General features: G+C 42.3%; 4 protein-coding genes across 4 annotated transcripts; 3 read left to right on the top strand and 1 right to left on the bottom strand.

Annotated features, from left to right (window-relative positions):
* Positions 1–6: 6 nt before the first annotated feature.
* EAE97_001905 (uncharacterized protein) lies at positions 7–1533 on the bottom strand (the record flags this gene model as incomplete). Its single annotated transcript, XM_038872416.1, has 2 exons — positions 7–1433; positions 1486–1533. 2 exons carry the CDS (start codon positions 1531–1533, stop codon positions 435–437), a joined length of 1047 nt encoding a protein of 348 aa, XP_038736974.1. The 3' UTR covers positions 7–434.
* Positions 1534–1727: 194 nt separating this feature from the next.
* On the top strand, positions 1728–2246 carry EAE97_001904 (uncharacterized protein; the record flags this gene model as incomplete). The annotated part of the gene is made up of 3 exons (XM_038872415.1): positions 1728–1754; positions 1808–2089; positions 2142–2246. 3 exons carry the CDS (start codon positions 1728–1730, stop codon positions 2244–2246), a joined length of 414 nt encoding a protein of 137 aa, XP_038736973.1.
* A 541-nt stretch (positions 2247–2787) lies between these two features.
* Positions 2788–5841, top strand: EAE97_001903 (uncharacterized protein). The gene is made up of 4 exons (XM_038872414.1): positions 2788–3610; positions 3698–4026; positions 4100–4318; positions 4385–5841. The coding sequence occupies exons 1-4, from the start codon at positions 3411–3413 to the stop codon at positions 5680–5682; spliced, it is 2046 nt and encodes a 681-aa protein (XP_038736972.1). The 5' UTR covers positions 2788–3410; the 3' UTR covers positions 5683–5841.
* Positions 5842–8829: 2988 nt separating this feature from the next.
* EAE97_001902 (uncharacterized protein) lies at positions 8830–11934 on the top strand (the record flags this gene model as incomplete). Its single annotated transcript, XM_038872413.1, has 4 exons — positions 8830–9012; positions 9094–10930; positions 10990–11445; positions 11498–11934. 4 exons carry the CDS (start codon positions 8830–8832, stop codon positions 11932–11934), a joined length of 2913 nt encoding a protein of 970 aa, XP_038736971.1.
* Positions 11935–14520: the final 2586 nt, after the last annotated feature.

The raw sequence follows: 14520 nt of genomic DNA, 5'->3' as shown, positions 1-14520 counted from the left end.
AATTCGCACGGAGTTGATGTTTAAGATATATTTGGAGAGATCACTAACTAAATCGATACGTCAAGGGATTCAAAGCATCGAAATATCTTCATGTTCAGGTACATTCTTTGAGGTCCCTCTGAGATTTGCAAGAAATTCTGCAATTGCTGAAATCTATATAAGCACTTCTTTCGCCCCTAGCGCTTCTTTGCATACAATTAAACTGTAGAAGAATGATGTTGTTTCTATTGAAGGACAAGTTTGATGATACTTCTGAGAGTCATATGCCATCTGTTTTGAGTTTGGCGAATCACCTAGGTACATATACAGTAGAAATAAGTGATAAGCCAGAACTAGAATGGGAAATGAAGAAACGAAAGATTGGATGAAATGAATTGAACAGCATTGTATACAATATCCTAGTAAAACACCTTGAACTCCACCTTGAAGTCCTTTTATTGGGTATCATCAACGCCACTATAATCATTCATACCATCACGTAGAACTTTGGTGAGAACTGCTGCAGCTCTGCCAGCTTCACCTGCTTCCCTCTTAGCATGCTCTACTCCTATGAGTAAATCTGCCTCAAATCTTTTGTGGAAAACTCTTTGGCGATCTTCCCTGTCAATATACATTTCTCCTTCTTCATCTCTGGATGACCCAAACAGATTGAGATGCGCATATGCGTTTGCTCTAGAAGGTATCATATGTCGCTCGACATCAAAAAGCGGGAAGTTATTCCCATTCGTAGTAGGCTGCGCAACCGTTTCCGGTTCCACAAGGCCAGCCTTGAGAAATTGGGAAAGCACCATCAATTGTCTTGGAAGAGTTTTTCCTGACTTCTCAAAACTAGCCCTACTTATTCCGAAACTAACTCTACTTGCAGATGACCATTTTGACGTCGCGCTACTTGTAGTCCAGCCTATCATTGACATGAAACTTTTCAATGTTTTCACCCATCCACCCGGACATGAAACTACATCTTCTCCTGCAACTTGAAGAAGCCATTCTAGTACGGCTAAAGCATCTACTCGAATCTCGGTGGCCAAATGTGTCATACCAGCTCTTGTGTACAGTAAGGCGGATTCTGCTCGATCACCGATATCTGCAGGTGGTAAAAGTCGAAGGAATTTGAGAAGCTGTGTTCGCACAGATGCGTTTCCATCAAGGATTAAAGGTAGGAGTTTTGGGAGAATAACAGCAGTTGGGAGGGGTATTGATTCGTTTACGGGTTGAGAAGAGAGTTGAGTCGTAAGATATGAGAGCGCATCCTTTCGTTGAGTGTCTGATTTCGAGGTCGATGCCAGTGAAAGATAATGGGTGAACTGTACAACATTCGAGGGTGCAGCAGTTGTAAGAGACTGTTGATTTACAACAATTGATTTGGACTTGAAACTGGTGTCTGTAAAGTTGTCGGCTTTTGCTTTAGTCTTGCCAACTCGAAGTTTTACTTTCTGGAAACATTAAGTCAATTTTGTAAACAAAAGTTGGGGATAATGTTCTTACTTGAAAGTCCTTCTTCTTTTCTCTCTTTTTTCTCGCACTTGAACCCATTGTGAATAATTACTATTATGGAAAATGATGCCTTCGAAAGAATCTGGAAACTGCAAAATAGAAAAGTTCCCGACTAATGTCCCGGAAGAACTGGTTACGCCGCACTCCGATGTTACCCTTGCACATGAGTATCATTAATTGTTTACAGCATCAATTTGTTTCCACAACTCACTGATTGTACTACATTAACAAAAATGCCTCAAATGACCGACCAGCTTACTGTACGTTATATTGAACTTTATTTTTCCCAACCATTCACTGACAGTGTTCAAAGGGCAGCGGCGCTGAAGCTTTGGCGGAGACTTTAGCACGACTCTCTAAGAAACCCGGGGTAGAGGCGACACTGGTGCTTGAAACCTCTAGTGGTACCATCATCCAGAACTCGGGATCGTTTTCGGCCTTCCGTTCAACCTCTAGATCAAACAATACTAGTGTTGTGACTGAAGATTCGGGTACAGCAGCCAACACGGAGAGCCAAGGTATCGAAGAATTAGCTTCTATGGTATGGGATTTTGTGAAATCAGCCGGGGGACTTGTGCAGGGACTAGATGTTGAGGTTTGTCAAAATCGAACTGTGATGTGGGAATACCAACCTGACACAATATTAGGATGAGGTTAAACTCCTGCGTCTACGAACGAAGAAACATGAGCTTGTGATTGTCCCGGATCCAAAATACATACTCGTTGTTGTGCATGAAACACCCCCAGCTTAAGAGAAAAGCGCAGGAAACTTTTAGTTGACACATATTGATGGAACGGCGTTCAATACCCAAGGAGCATTCTACGGCGTTATAGTTTATATGAGAGGATATCTTAATGACACAAACCATGCAAATTTGTTCATTTCAATGTGTGGTCTATTCAGTGCGTACCCCTGGACGTCGACGTGGATTTGAGATTGACACGCGAACCGTTATCGAGGTACTGGATGACTGGAGAAGTACAGAGTGATCGATTCAAGATGGCCCCTTGAAGTCAGAAGCGATCTTGTGATATCTCGTATGGATATATAAATCTTCTCGAGGCCGCAAATTCTCACATTAAATCCCGGATATGAAGTATAGTTTTCAACTCAAGCATCAAGCAGTCTACATGGTATCATACGAAAATCGTTTTTTTTTGATTTGACTTTGGAGGCTGGCGACTATTGTTAGAAGTCTAAAGAATCTTCAATATAATGCTTGATCTGGGCTTGAAAATAAATTACTTATCCTTGAAATCAGACTGCTTCACGGTTGTACGAAGAAGCTTCTTTTTTATGTTGTAAGAATTTCTATTTTGCCGTCCTCGGATTCTCATCCGTCAACTTTGGTTTTTTTCCATCGAAGTTGAGCGCTGGAGACCTTAGCTAAATGTGACAACTACTTGTTTCTGAAAGGAAAGTACTTCCTTTCTAGTCGGAGATCAATCATCCAGCATCGATTTTGCGAAGTCGTCTTCGAGAAGCTTATTTTTACCGGAATAAACCCAACCATTAAGAATGTTCCGATATTTGAGATGAAGTCGTGCGGATTAATGCACAATATCTTATCCCGGGGTGATGATGGTGCTTTGGTATATCTTGCGTGCTCACTAGCTGCATGAACGCAATTGGTCGATCCCACCCAGTTTGTGTATCACGAAGAATAAAAAATGTTATCAACCAATAATCACTCAAGAGTGAGCCATCTATCACGGTACTCATTTATCTAAATTTGCATGGTAAGTGATGGTGCCCATTGCGATTGATGATAACATGTGCGTCAATTTTCACATCACCCATGCTTGTGGAGACTAGATCTGGCCCGCATATATTCGACAATGGTACTCATATATACTATATATCCAAGTCTATCCCGAACTCTACAGGTGACTGCTAAGCAATTTCAACTCTCAACATGGCCGTACAACTTCTTACCCAAGCCGACGGCTATGGCATCATTGTGGGATTATCAATCCTTTTCTGTCTCATCATCCTCGCAGCCGTTCGCATCCAAAAAAGATATCTCTCCGAAGACAGCGATCAATCCGAAATGTTCATGGTAGCAAATCGTTCTGTCGGCACCGGACTCACTGCATCCGCTGTCTTCTCAAGCTGGTAATTCCATACATCCATAATTCACTCCCATTCCGATCCGACCCCCTCCCCAAGAGAATCCAATGTTAACCAAACCCATACATCTAGGATGTGGATCAACGAGAGTGTTTTCTCAGCAGCCTACACGTACAAGTGGGGCATTGCCCTCCCCATCTGGTGGGCCAGCGGTCTCTCCTTCCAAATCGCACTCATGGCTGTGCTGGGTATTGTAGCGAAATTGAGGGTTCCGTATGCACATACCTCGCTTGAATTTATTCGGATGAGATATGGAAACTATGCGCATTGGATTTTTATTGTGCTGAATCTTATCAATAATATTTTTGGCTGTGGCAGTATGATTCTGGCGGGGGCGCAGTTGGTTACGGGTATGACGGGTATGCATGTTGTGGCGGCATGTGTGTTGATTCCGGCTGGTGGTGAGTAATGTTGACGAAGTTCATGAGGGGAATGGGAATGTGAAGGATTGATGCTGATCTTTTTGCTTTGTAGTTGTCATCTATACGGCTGTGGGAGGGTTGAAAGCGACGTTCTTGACAGACTTTTTACATACTACCGTTGCTCTGGTACTCTTGATCTACTTCTCGCTTGCGGTTCTGAGCAATGAGCATATTGGGGGTATATCAGGACTCTATGAGAAAGTCAAAGCTACAGATGACTATATCCCCGGCAACTATGAAGGATCACTTCTAACGATGAAGTCCAAGAGCGGTAAGCTAAATATGTAGACTTGCTACGCCCCTCTCGTTTAAAGTCCTATTCTAATCACCTCCAAAGCCGTCTTATTTGGTCTCGTCCTAAAATTCGGCAATCTTGCCCTTGTCCTCATGGACACCGCATTCTGGCAAAAATCCTTCGCATCTGAAGTCCACTCGACAGTTCCAGCATACGATCTTGTATCAATCGTTATTATCGCAATCCCGTGGTGTACAGGAACCATTATTGGTCTTAGCGCCCGCGCAATTGAAAAAACTCCCATCTGGTTCGACTATCCTAACACTCTAACCATCACCCAAGTAAATTCCGGAATGGTAATGCCATACGTCCTTCGCTCCTTGTTAGGTAAAGGCGCAACCACAGGTCTACTAGTTCTTGTATTCATGGCCATCACAAGTACAGTTTCTTCATCCATGATCGCAGTTAGCAGTATCATCTCTCTCGATTTTTTCCGCACCTATATCAATCCCGCGGCCTCAGATCGCAAAACCCTCAAAGTCAGTCATTGGGGCGTCGTATTTCACGGCTGTTTCATGGCTGGTTTCGCAATCATGCTCGAATATGCAGGAGCGACAAATAACTGGTCAACGTATTTCCGTCCCATCATCGCTTGTCCGGGTATCCTCCCCATGATTTTCACACTTCTCTGGTCGCGACAAACAAAGCTAGCAGCTATACTAGCACCGATTTTGGGTTTGATGTCGGGTGTAGCTACTTGGCTCAGTCTCTCCTGGTATTGGTCTGGTGCCTTGAATATCCAAACGACGCAGGTACAGATCCCAGGGCTGTATGGAGCTATCGTTTCATTTTTCTCACCGGGTATATACTCGGTTGTGATTTCGTTGATTTGGCCGAGCAAATTTGATTGGCGCGAGTTCTTGAGAATTGGACTCATTGAGGACAAAAGCCAAGCAAACAGCTCATTGACATCTAAAATCCCCAGTAATGAAGCTGTTAACCAAGTCGCTCATGCGGGAGATGAATCGAAGAAAGAATCTTACACCACCAGCGGAGATGAAGCCGGTCCTACTTCTCCTCCTTCTATAATACCAAACTCCCAGCTTCCCCTTGATGATGTGGTCCACCCATTCGGAGACGAAATAATCAAACACATCAATAAATGGCTGAAAATTGCTAGTATATTCTTTGTTGTTAATGTATTGGTTACGATTGTGCTGTGGCCGATACCACTCTACCGTGATTGGATCTTTACGAAGAGTTTCTTTAGCGGATGGATTGTGATGGCGATTGTGTGGCATTTCTTTGCGATTTTGGCGGTGGTTGTATATCCAATTTGGGATGGGATGATTGAGATTGTGAGGGTGGCAAAGGGGATGAAGGGTGAGTGGAAAAGATAGGAGTAGAGGAGAGGAGATACGTGGATGAGGATGGTTGATACCTGGGCCATAAATAATAGATACATGGTTTTTGTTATTATGAATTGGACGACATTTAGAATTGGATCTCGAAATATTTCAATTGGATATTGCACAATCTGTTTTCAAGGACTCGCAACTTTCATCTGTGCAGTAAATTGAACTTCTATTAATATTAAATTTCAGCCTAGATACTACAAGAGTGTGGTCTGATAGGCCAAATCAGCGTCAAGAAATGACTGGTTGAAACCGGAATACTGAGAAATTGACATGCGAAGATATTGTTAGTCTTGATCCAATGTATATTTCCAGGATACTATTCTCTAGTATTCGTTGAGTAGAAACAGGATAGTAGTGCCTATTGGAAAAATATCTATATCTTCAAGACATTATTCTCGAGTGCTCGTCCGAAGTCAAAGAGCGTGATTACTGTTAGAAATACATGAACTTTTAACCCCCCATCAAAGATATGGGAAATAACAGAAACAGAGTTAGGTGTTTCTGCAATCACTTTGGAAGGAAGAATAGGACGCCACTATTGAAAATTTAACTTCAAAATATAAACTTAGGAAGACTTTTAGGATGTATATAAAATATTAGCCAATATTCATTTCGGTGATCGAGAATGATAAAGGTGCTGTTCAAGCAGCTAAGCTCACTCCTAATTGTTTTGGTAGTGTCGTTTCACCTATGGAAATGGTGTCATTGAGAATCTCCAACGGCGGCGATTTCATTGTTATCTCTTATCATTGACATTTGATATATTTTCATTGTTCCTTGATATTCTTATAGGCATATCTCTTTTGATGAGACCAATCATGAAGTATGGGCCGTAACTGTGGGATGAAATGATCAGATCGTGGGTATTTATCAAGGCTAGCACTTGCTGAACGTCGATATTTAACTAGATCCGAAGATATTTATTTTCATTATATACTTGACAGATGCCGATTGCACTTAAAAAGGTAATGTCAAATGCGCTCAATCAGAGATGGTAATCAGGACAACACTATAAAGTGAGAGACAACATGACACCGCTAAGTTGCATGTCGGTCAGTCTTCAAGACAGCTCCATGGGAGCGTTTCAATCTAATGGCACTTATAACTGCACTCTCCACTCCCCCGCTGGAAGAGCGGTTCCATTTGTAGACGTACGTGTCTTGGAACATTTAGTTTGGCCATTTGTACGTAGCGCGGGATTTCCACGACTCTACGAGTCTTGGGAACACAGCCCCTCTGAATCCTTTGCAATGGATGGAATAACTGAGATAAACAATGTACCACCTCATAAGCTCACATAAATCCGATGTTTTGACTCTGCGTACAAGTATTCCCTAAGCTCTAGAAAGTATTGTAGTACATGTTGTTGTTTTACCAATATCGAAAATGGCACCGAGGATTTGCCAGAATACATGCAAAAGGCGGAAATTGATCATAGCTCCAAAACAATGCACCCTGATCTATTGAGCCACCCACGAACTACATACTCACAACTCCTGAAACCTCCAGGGCTTCTACATTGAATTTATATTGAATCATCAGACATTGCCATCAGATCCGACTTTAGTCTGACGGGTTGAATATGAATTCTGCGGAATAACGTCAGCTTTATCCCGAACTATGGGTATTGGCCAACGGGAATCTAGAAGGACTGCTCCGTCAATTAAAAGGAGGTTGGTTGATGGTGCAGCTAGTGGGCTTCTGCAGAAGACTGCTAGAAATCAAAGTCAGCTGAACATTACTCAACAAAACATAGAAGAGAAGAGAAGAGAAGAGAAGAGAAGGAATTCCGCAGATAGGAAGAAGTGAAACGAAAACGAGAGATTGGGGAAGTTGATGATGGTCATGTCAGGGCTATCAAAAATGTCTTGATTGAGGCTACGGCACTTCCATACGCCACACGAAAGATACGGAGTAACAATTACATCCAATGTTCGTAACGCCTCCCTTCCAATCAAATGAAGCATCAAAGTGTATTCTCCGATAATCTGGAGCATAAACAATAACAAACAACAAACGCGAGAAATGATCGAATAAGCTTATCGGAAATGAAGTTCGTACGACTATTGCCCAAGGTCCAAGATATCTAAAACATTTCTGGAAATAATGGCCGAGACCAACAAGAGAGGATGATAGATAGAAGGTTGTTGGTGTTGTCCTCGTCGTTCATTGGAAAAGCAGGGAAGACAGGGAAGGTAAATAAAGATGCAAAGATCCATGGTAACTATCAAATTAGTATTGTAATAAGTCCCTACCTGTTCCCTACCTAGTCGACCTAGTTGACCTAGTAATAAAGTTCAAGGTATGGATATGGATATGGATATGGATATGGATTTGGATATGGATCGATGGATGTTCAAGGTAAGCATTCCCATACCTCAACCCCACCTTCCTTCTTTCTCACGACCCTTTCTTTTCTTTTCTTTTCCTACACGTCACTCAAGTCAGTCACTCACTCGTTCATTCATTCGTTCGTTCTCTCACCCATTTACTTATTCATCAGTCACTCACTTGAGTCACTTCACCGACGAGAGAGATTAATACATACATATCAGTGCAATCTACAGTCACGGAGGACCGTATCGCACTGGGCATATGTCGTATTATTATGCAACTGTCACCGACTGCATATACAGAGTCGTGAATCCTTGCTTGAAGTTGCTTAACCACGCATTTTATCATCCACTGCCTTGGAACCAAAAAAAAAGAGGGATGTGATTGATGATTTGATGATTGATTGATTGATTGATAGCTGCTTACCTTACATTACTTTGCCTGCTAGGTACTCACATACTTATATGCTGCACCACCACAACAAATCTGCAACTCTCATTGCAGGATTGTGGGATTCGGAAATCTTTCCGAATATTAATACTTCTTGTATATGCCATTTTGCTCGTACAAGTATCTTTCATTGCACTTGTTTGGTCACCTTATTCTTACTTCAACGTTCTTCTTATGCAGCTCCCCGCATACCAGGTTGTCAACATAACTGGCTCCTCATTTATATCCATTTCTATTGCTCCTTACATCTATTTTTTGCTATACCCAATCGCGTTTCCTGCATGCTGATCGATCTGATGACCATTAACAATTTACTACGCAATAGCTTTTCCTTTCACTTCCAAGATGCCTTCAATATCTTCTCTTCTGAAGCATAGAAGTGAAAGTCAGAATGAGAATCGCATGAGCTTGAGTTTGAGCGTGACTCCAGAGAAGTTACAAAGAAAATCGAAGCGCAACTTCTTTCGCAACCTTTTCAAAATCTCTAGTTTCTCTTCCAAAGATAAACCGGGGAAGGAGCAGTCCGTGGTAACTTACTTTTCTATTAAATCACCGGTGATTGTTTTGTAATACTTTTGGAATGACGCTGATATTACTCGTCGTTACCAGACAATCCCAATACAAACTCCCACAACCAACCCTTCAAGTCCCATGTCGAATCATAATAAACCTCTTCCGCCACCACCACCTTCAATCAAGGAGTCTGCGTCTTCGGAAGCGATATCTTCTAGGCCTTACAAGAAACTAGATAGAATAATCTCACCTCTTACGGATCAAGAGCTTCGCGAACTATTTTCTGGAGCTCCTCAATTTTATGCACGATCTGAAGGTCATCATACAAGCGCACCGTATCCTAAGATAGCTTTCCCTTGGGATTTAAGTTTGCAGATACGAGATCTGTCCGATCATGTGCAAATACAAGACGAAGCATGGGGTTGTATCACAGCGTGGCCTCATATTACGAGAGAAGCCCCGATAAGTCTGGAAGGTGCGAAGGTTACTAGCAAACGCCGTGCCTATTTCATGCCACGATGTCGCGAACGACCGAACATGCTCAGTATGCAGGGCATTGAAAGGGGAACTGTGGGGTACCAAGCGGCTTTGGAGTTAGGTGTAGCCGATGCGTTGAACGAACCTGAGGAAATACAGCCTGATGCTGGGCTCTATTCACTTTTCTATAGGCGAAGGGGATTCGCAAATGGCAAGAATGGAATAAGACCTCTCGATGAGCCCGCTGTTTATGAACATCTCATGGACATTGGTGTTTCTTACCACGAGGATCAAATGCATAGCCGCTCTACTGTCGAGTTATATTCCGAGCTCTTCACACAGATTCTGTTTCCGCCTTCTAGAGTTACAGATACAGATGATCCTTATAGCCTGCAGGTACAAATCGAGGTACTTGTGAAGGTCTTAGCTGAACCTAATATTTGGGTTGATTTTAGCTTTGTCGAATGGAGAATTCGTCTTGGACAGATACTGTGGGGCCAGCAACTCGAAAGTGATCTAGGAGACGGCATCTCTAGCAATAGTGAATTCACGAATGAATCTGAAGACCAGAAGTATTGGCTGTTGTTGCAAATATTACTTTCGTGTGAGTTGTTAGTGCGACTTGATACAGTGTCTCAGAATATCGATAATGGCCTGGAGCCCGCTAAACCTGCTGATGTCAAAAAACTCGAAAAAAGTATGACGCCCAGTGTTAAGTGGTCTCTTATCTTAGCTCGATCCTGGCTCGAAAACATCCGCATTGAACAAAGTGTTTCCGAAATCATTCCAGAGAGGAAAGCTTCTGGGTGGTTAGCATCGTTGACTGGAGCATCAGCCTCTGTCGAGAAAAGTGCACCGTCCGAAAGTGTCCAAACATATACATTTCGTGGGAGGAATGAGACTCGACAATTAGCCGGACTATTACACTTCGCTCAAAAATTAAAATGGCCTCATCTGGATAAATTGAACGAAAAGGTCTCGTCAAATGATATATACATTTCCGACAGTACACAAAATACTCCATCTACTGGAACACCGATGTCGGTTTCAACACAAAAAACTTCCTATTTCATGAGCCAACGACCTATTCCGCGACGAGGCTTATCAAGATCGACACAGAGAATGTCTGCTCTGATACATTCTTCTGGATGGCTGTCAAATTCTTACATCAGTGGCCTGATGCTCCCTGGTGAAGGTCTAAGCCATTTTTTAATCTCAACATTATTAGAAAACGATGATGCTGCAGTTGAGAAATTGGGAGATGAGGCCAACCTGTATGGTGGGTTTGTATTTGGCCAAAGAAGTTTTTGGAGCACAGCTTGTATAATTGGTCGAGTTCTGGCTGCTGGTAAAAACTCGTCTGAATGTATGGGATGGATATCATCGAATGTTAAACCTAGAGGGATCTCTGGCGAGGCTTGGGTTAATATAGATGTTGATACAGCATCACTAGAAGGCAAGTCTTTCCTTCACCATGTATTCAATCAATCGATGAGCTGACAAATGAAGTGATAGATGCTACCTCAGATACCCCTAGAATACTTCAAAAAGCTACTATTGAAAGGGATGGAAGTGTTATTGGTGGAGCAGATCCTTCATCAATACTCCCGGGTGATTTTGTCGCAGTTTACGATCCCCCGACATTGAATTCTCCGTCGATAACTTTTGAGTCACTAGATCTTTTCGCTGTTGATTCAGATGAGACAACGCCTACTGAAGAAGAGCCAACCCCGCAGACAGAAATAACAACAGCGCCAAGTATCAAAACATATTCTGCAATGATGAGATTTCTATTAAGTCTTGATGGAGATGATAAGAAGGAAATCAATGTTGCTCTGACTCATGATGTTCATTTCGTTACCGCTCATCCATGTGTAAAATCTCATAGCATCGAAGTACTGAAGTCTCCTACAAGTCCATTATTCCAACAAAATGGTGATGGAAGCGATCAAATTCCTAATCCGAATATGGGTATGTGTTGCATATTTTCCTATTCTTGCATGGAAATACTAACGAAACATAGGCCACCCCCTCCACAAAGCTTTCACATACGCAATCATACCTCTCCAACACATAGTCACATCCCCAGCATCGAAATCTCTTTCTTCTCTACTCATCTCACCACCGAGGTCACCAGTCGAAGGAGCTTATTCGGCAACTATACAGGCGAGTGCTCATACTACTACAAGCAATATCCCAAAAGTTTTGGTGATAGATTGTGCGAGTACAATATTACCCCCTTCGCCTCCTGATGAGGTGGATGTGGATTTGGAATTGGAAGTGGAGATTGGAAGTGGGGGAACGAAAAAAGAATTTGGCAGTGATGCGGAGATGTTGGTAAGAGCTTTATGTGCAGAAAGGGGATGGAATGCATTAGTCAGTAGGAAGGGGAGAGGTTGTTTAGCTTGTGCGATTAGGGAGGCCGGGGCAATAGGATGGGGGGTCGTGATCAGAGTTTAGGTGTGGCAAACTGCAGGAATAGGGTGGATCTGTAGATTTGAAACAGGGAGAGAAAGTGTGTTGTGGATATGCGATGTGGAGGGATGCAAAGAGAAGAAAGTGGATGGATGGTTATATTGTTTTCACGAAGCGTTGTTAGGTCTTATTGAAGCGTTATGTTAAGTGATACCCGCCTTGAGGCAAGAAGCAATTAGTTAATAGTAATTCATGGATTAAAAGATTTGGATTGGCTTGATGAGTCTTTTCTCTAGTTTTTTTTTCTGGTAGTGATTCGTGATTGTATGTGTGATGGTATAATGGTGTGCGTTGATAAGGTGATAATGTATATGAGGGAGGGGGAAGAGTCCATTTGTGGGCGAAAAATGCGAGAAATCCTGAGGAATGGTGTAGCGATATTGCAGTTGAGAAGGGTGGAATATGAAAGAATGAAGAAATGGGAATAGAGTAAAAGAAAATTTTATGCGAAAATGACTTGGTGATTGTATCCATGTTTGAGATACTCACCTAGGTAGATAGATAGCTTTCTAAGAATTGTAATTTTGGTCTTTTAATTGCTGGGTGAAATCGTGGATGATGTGATATATACCTGGTAAGTATGACTATGGGAAACTTTCTATCGGATATATATTTGTTGGTATCAACTTGGTTGATAAGAGTAAGTACTTTAGTCTATTGTGGTTGTATTCGTTCTTGATCATTATTATCTATGGGAAGCTAGTACTTGATATATGAAAGCGCTAGCGCGGCTCTAGCTAATACAGTGCCCTCTTCGATCACATGATCGATGTCCCGACAACATTCGTTGTCTGGCGCGTGTGTTGAATGTGCGGGTATGTGGTTGTGGTTGTATTTTGGGGATGGCATTGTAATGGTAATTATAGGAATGAGTGTGAGTGTGTAAAAGAATGGCAGTTCTTACTGGAGGAGATAGAGAGTGGAATATTAGAGGAGAGAGGGGGGGGGGGGGGGGGTGGACGAGGAGTTGTGTTTTGTACTTGTAGGGAGTAGGTATTTGGATTCTTGAGAATGGTTCTCTGGGTGTGGTTGTGGCGATGAAGAGGAAGTTGTAGAATGGGATGAATCGTGGGTTCTGGGTATATCTGTCATGGTGGTGTATTGGATTAAACCCTAAGTGTGTTGTGGCATGTTTGTCGATATAACCAAAGCTCAACGGGTCTTGTTTCATTTGCAAGTTCTCCTTGAAGCATCGTCGTCTCGATTCTTTACATGAGATTTCGCTTGAAGCATGCGGCAAGCACAAACTTCTCGAAGGTCACTCTTCCTATGTCTGTCCATTATTCTCGATCGTTTTCTTCGATGGAAATTGATGGTTTTGACCAGGTCAACGTGTTTGGCATTTCACAGTGCATTCAAGAAGATTGATTCAGAATCAAGAACTGTGATCTTGAGGAGCTTTTGGGTAGATGTGAAGCTCGTGCTGTTTCCCAAGAGAACGCTTTTTGTGACGTCGTTGACTTTGCGTTGCAATTGTGTCTCCTCCTTTGAGATATCACTCTATTAATCTCACCATTTTAGCTGATAGATCGAAAAAATGGGCGTTGAATTTGGAATGATGGGAAAGTAAAATATATTTATTCGGCAGGAGAATGCAAATGTGTCTTGGCTATTATGAAGAACGCAATGGCTTGCAACTATCTGAATTCGGTTTCGTCATGAAGAGCATGAGCTTGGGCCGCATAATGAAGCATTTTCCTTCCAATTGGAGCTGTGGCTGATACTAAAAGCGGACGCAAAGCATCATTAAAGATTTGTAGCGGAAGACTTGAAAGTTGTCTCTTTTCAAGACATTTGATTTATGATCGTAACCATTCATCCGAGCAGGTGTGGGTCTTAATCGAGGGGTAATCTATTTTCCGTCGCAAAACCATTTTCTGATATATTGAAACTATTTCAGGTACTACATTCTGCCAGTTTTGTTTTTCTCTCTCCATATGACATCTCTGCTTTTGAAATATCCTTTGAAAAGAAATTTTTTAACAACGATTCTCAAATTTGCTTCACCCGGAGATGTAGTCATGTTTCTCACATTCGACAATACGCCACATATATGAACTCATATAGCCTCGTTACCATCTTGTTACGTTGAAACTGATACATGCCACTTGTTCCTGGCAGAGTTTGTGACTCTGGAATATATAGAGTCCTGTGGCATAGAGCATACACAGAGAGTCTAGGGCGAGATTGTGTGACTTGATGAAACTAGAACAATTTCTTGAAACGTCAAGATAGCACACGCAAGTCTGGATATATAGCAATACCAACACCTTTGTGAATGCGATCCGGGTCGAAAATGCCGAGGGACTTACAAGTACTGAGAGACTGATTTCGCTTCCACTATTAGACCCGGTATGGCTTTTCTCAACTGGAAATATTCAATTCGGCCCGATGCCACAAGCCTTGGGTCAACCTGACTGCTGGCTTTACATATATAGACCAGTAGAATATCTAACGAACTTTTCTTTGTTTCTGCGCTCAGAACTCATCCATTTCTATGACCCAAGCTGGGCATGGTGTGAGTACCATCTCATAGAGAAGATATGTCACTCCAGGAAGTTTTTGAAGTGC

The sequence above is a fragment of the Botrytis byssoidea genome, assembly GCF_014898295.1.
Source record: "Botrytis byssoidea strain MUCL 94 chromosome Unknown BBYS_003, whole genome shotgun sequence".
NCBI classification, from domain to species: domain Eukaryota; kingdom Fungi; phylum Ascomycota; class Leotiomycetes; order Helotiales; family Sclerotiniaceae; genus Botrytis; species Botrytis byssoidea.
This window is presented reverse-complemented; position numbering and strand designations above follow the sequence as displayed.

Bases quoted from the DNA above. Each gene is read 5' to 3' on its own strand.
- EAE97_001903 (XM_038872414.1), top strand. From the start codon at position 3,411: ATGGCCGTACAACTTCTTACCCAAGCCGACGGCTATGGCATCATTGTG. The intron at 3,611-3,697 runs GTAATTCCATAC...CCATACATCTAG, and splicing joins TCCGCTGTCTTCTCAAGCTG to GATGTGGATCAACGAGAGTG. The intron at 4,319-4,384 runs GTAAGCTAAATA...TCACCTCCAAAG, and splicing joins AACGATGAAGTCCAAGAGCG to CCGTCTTATTTGGTCTCGTC.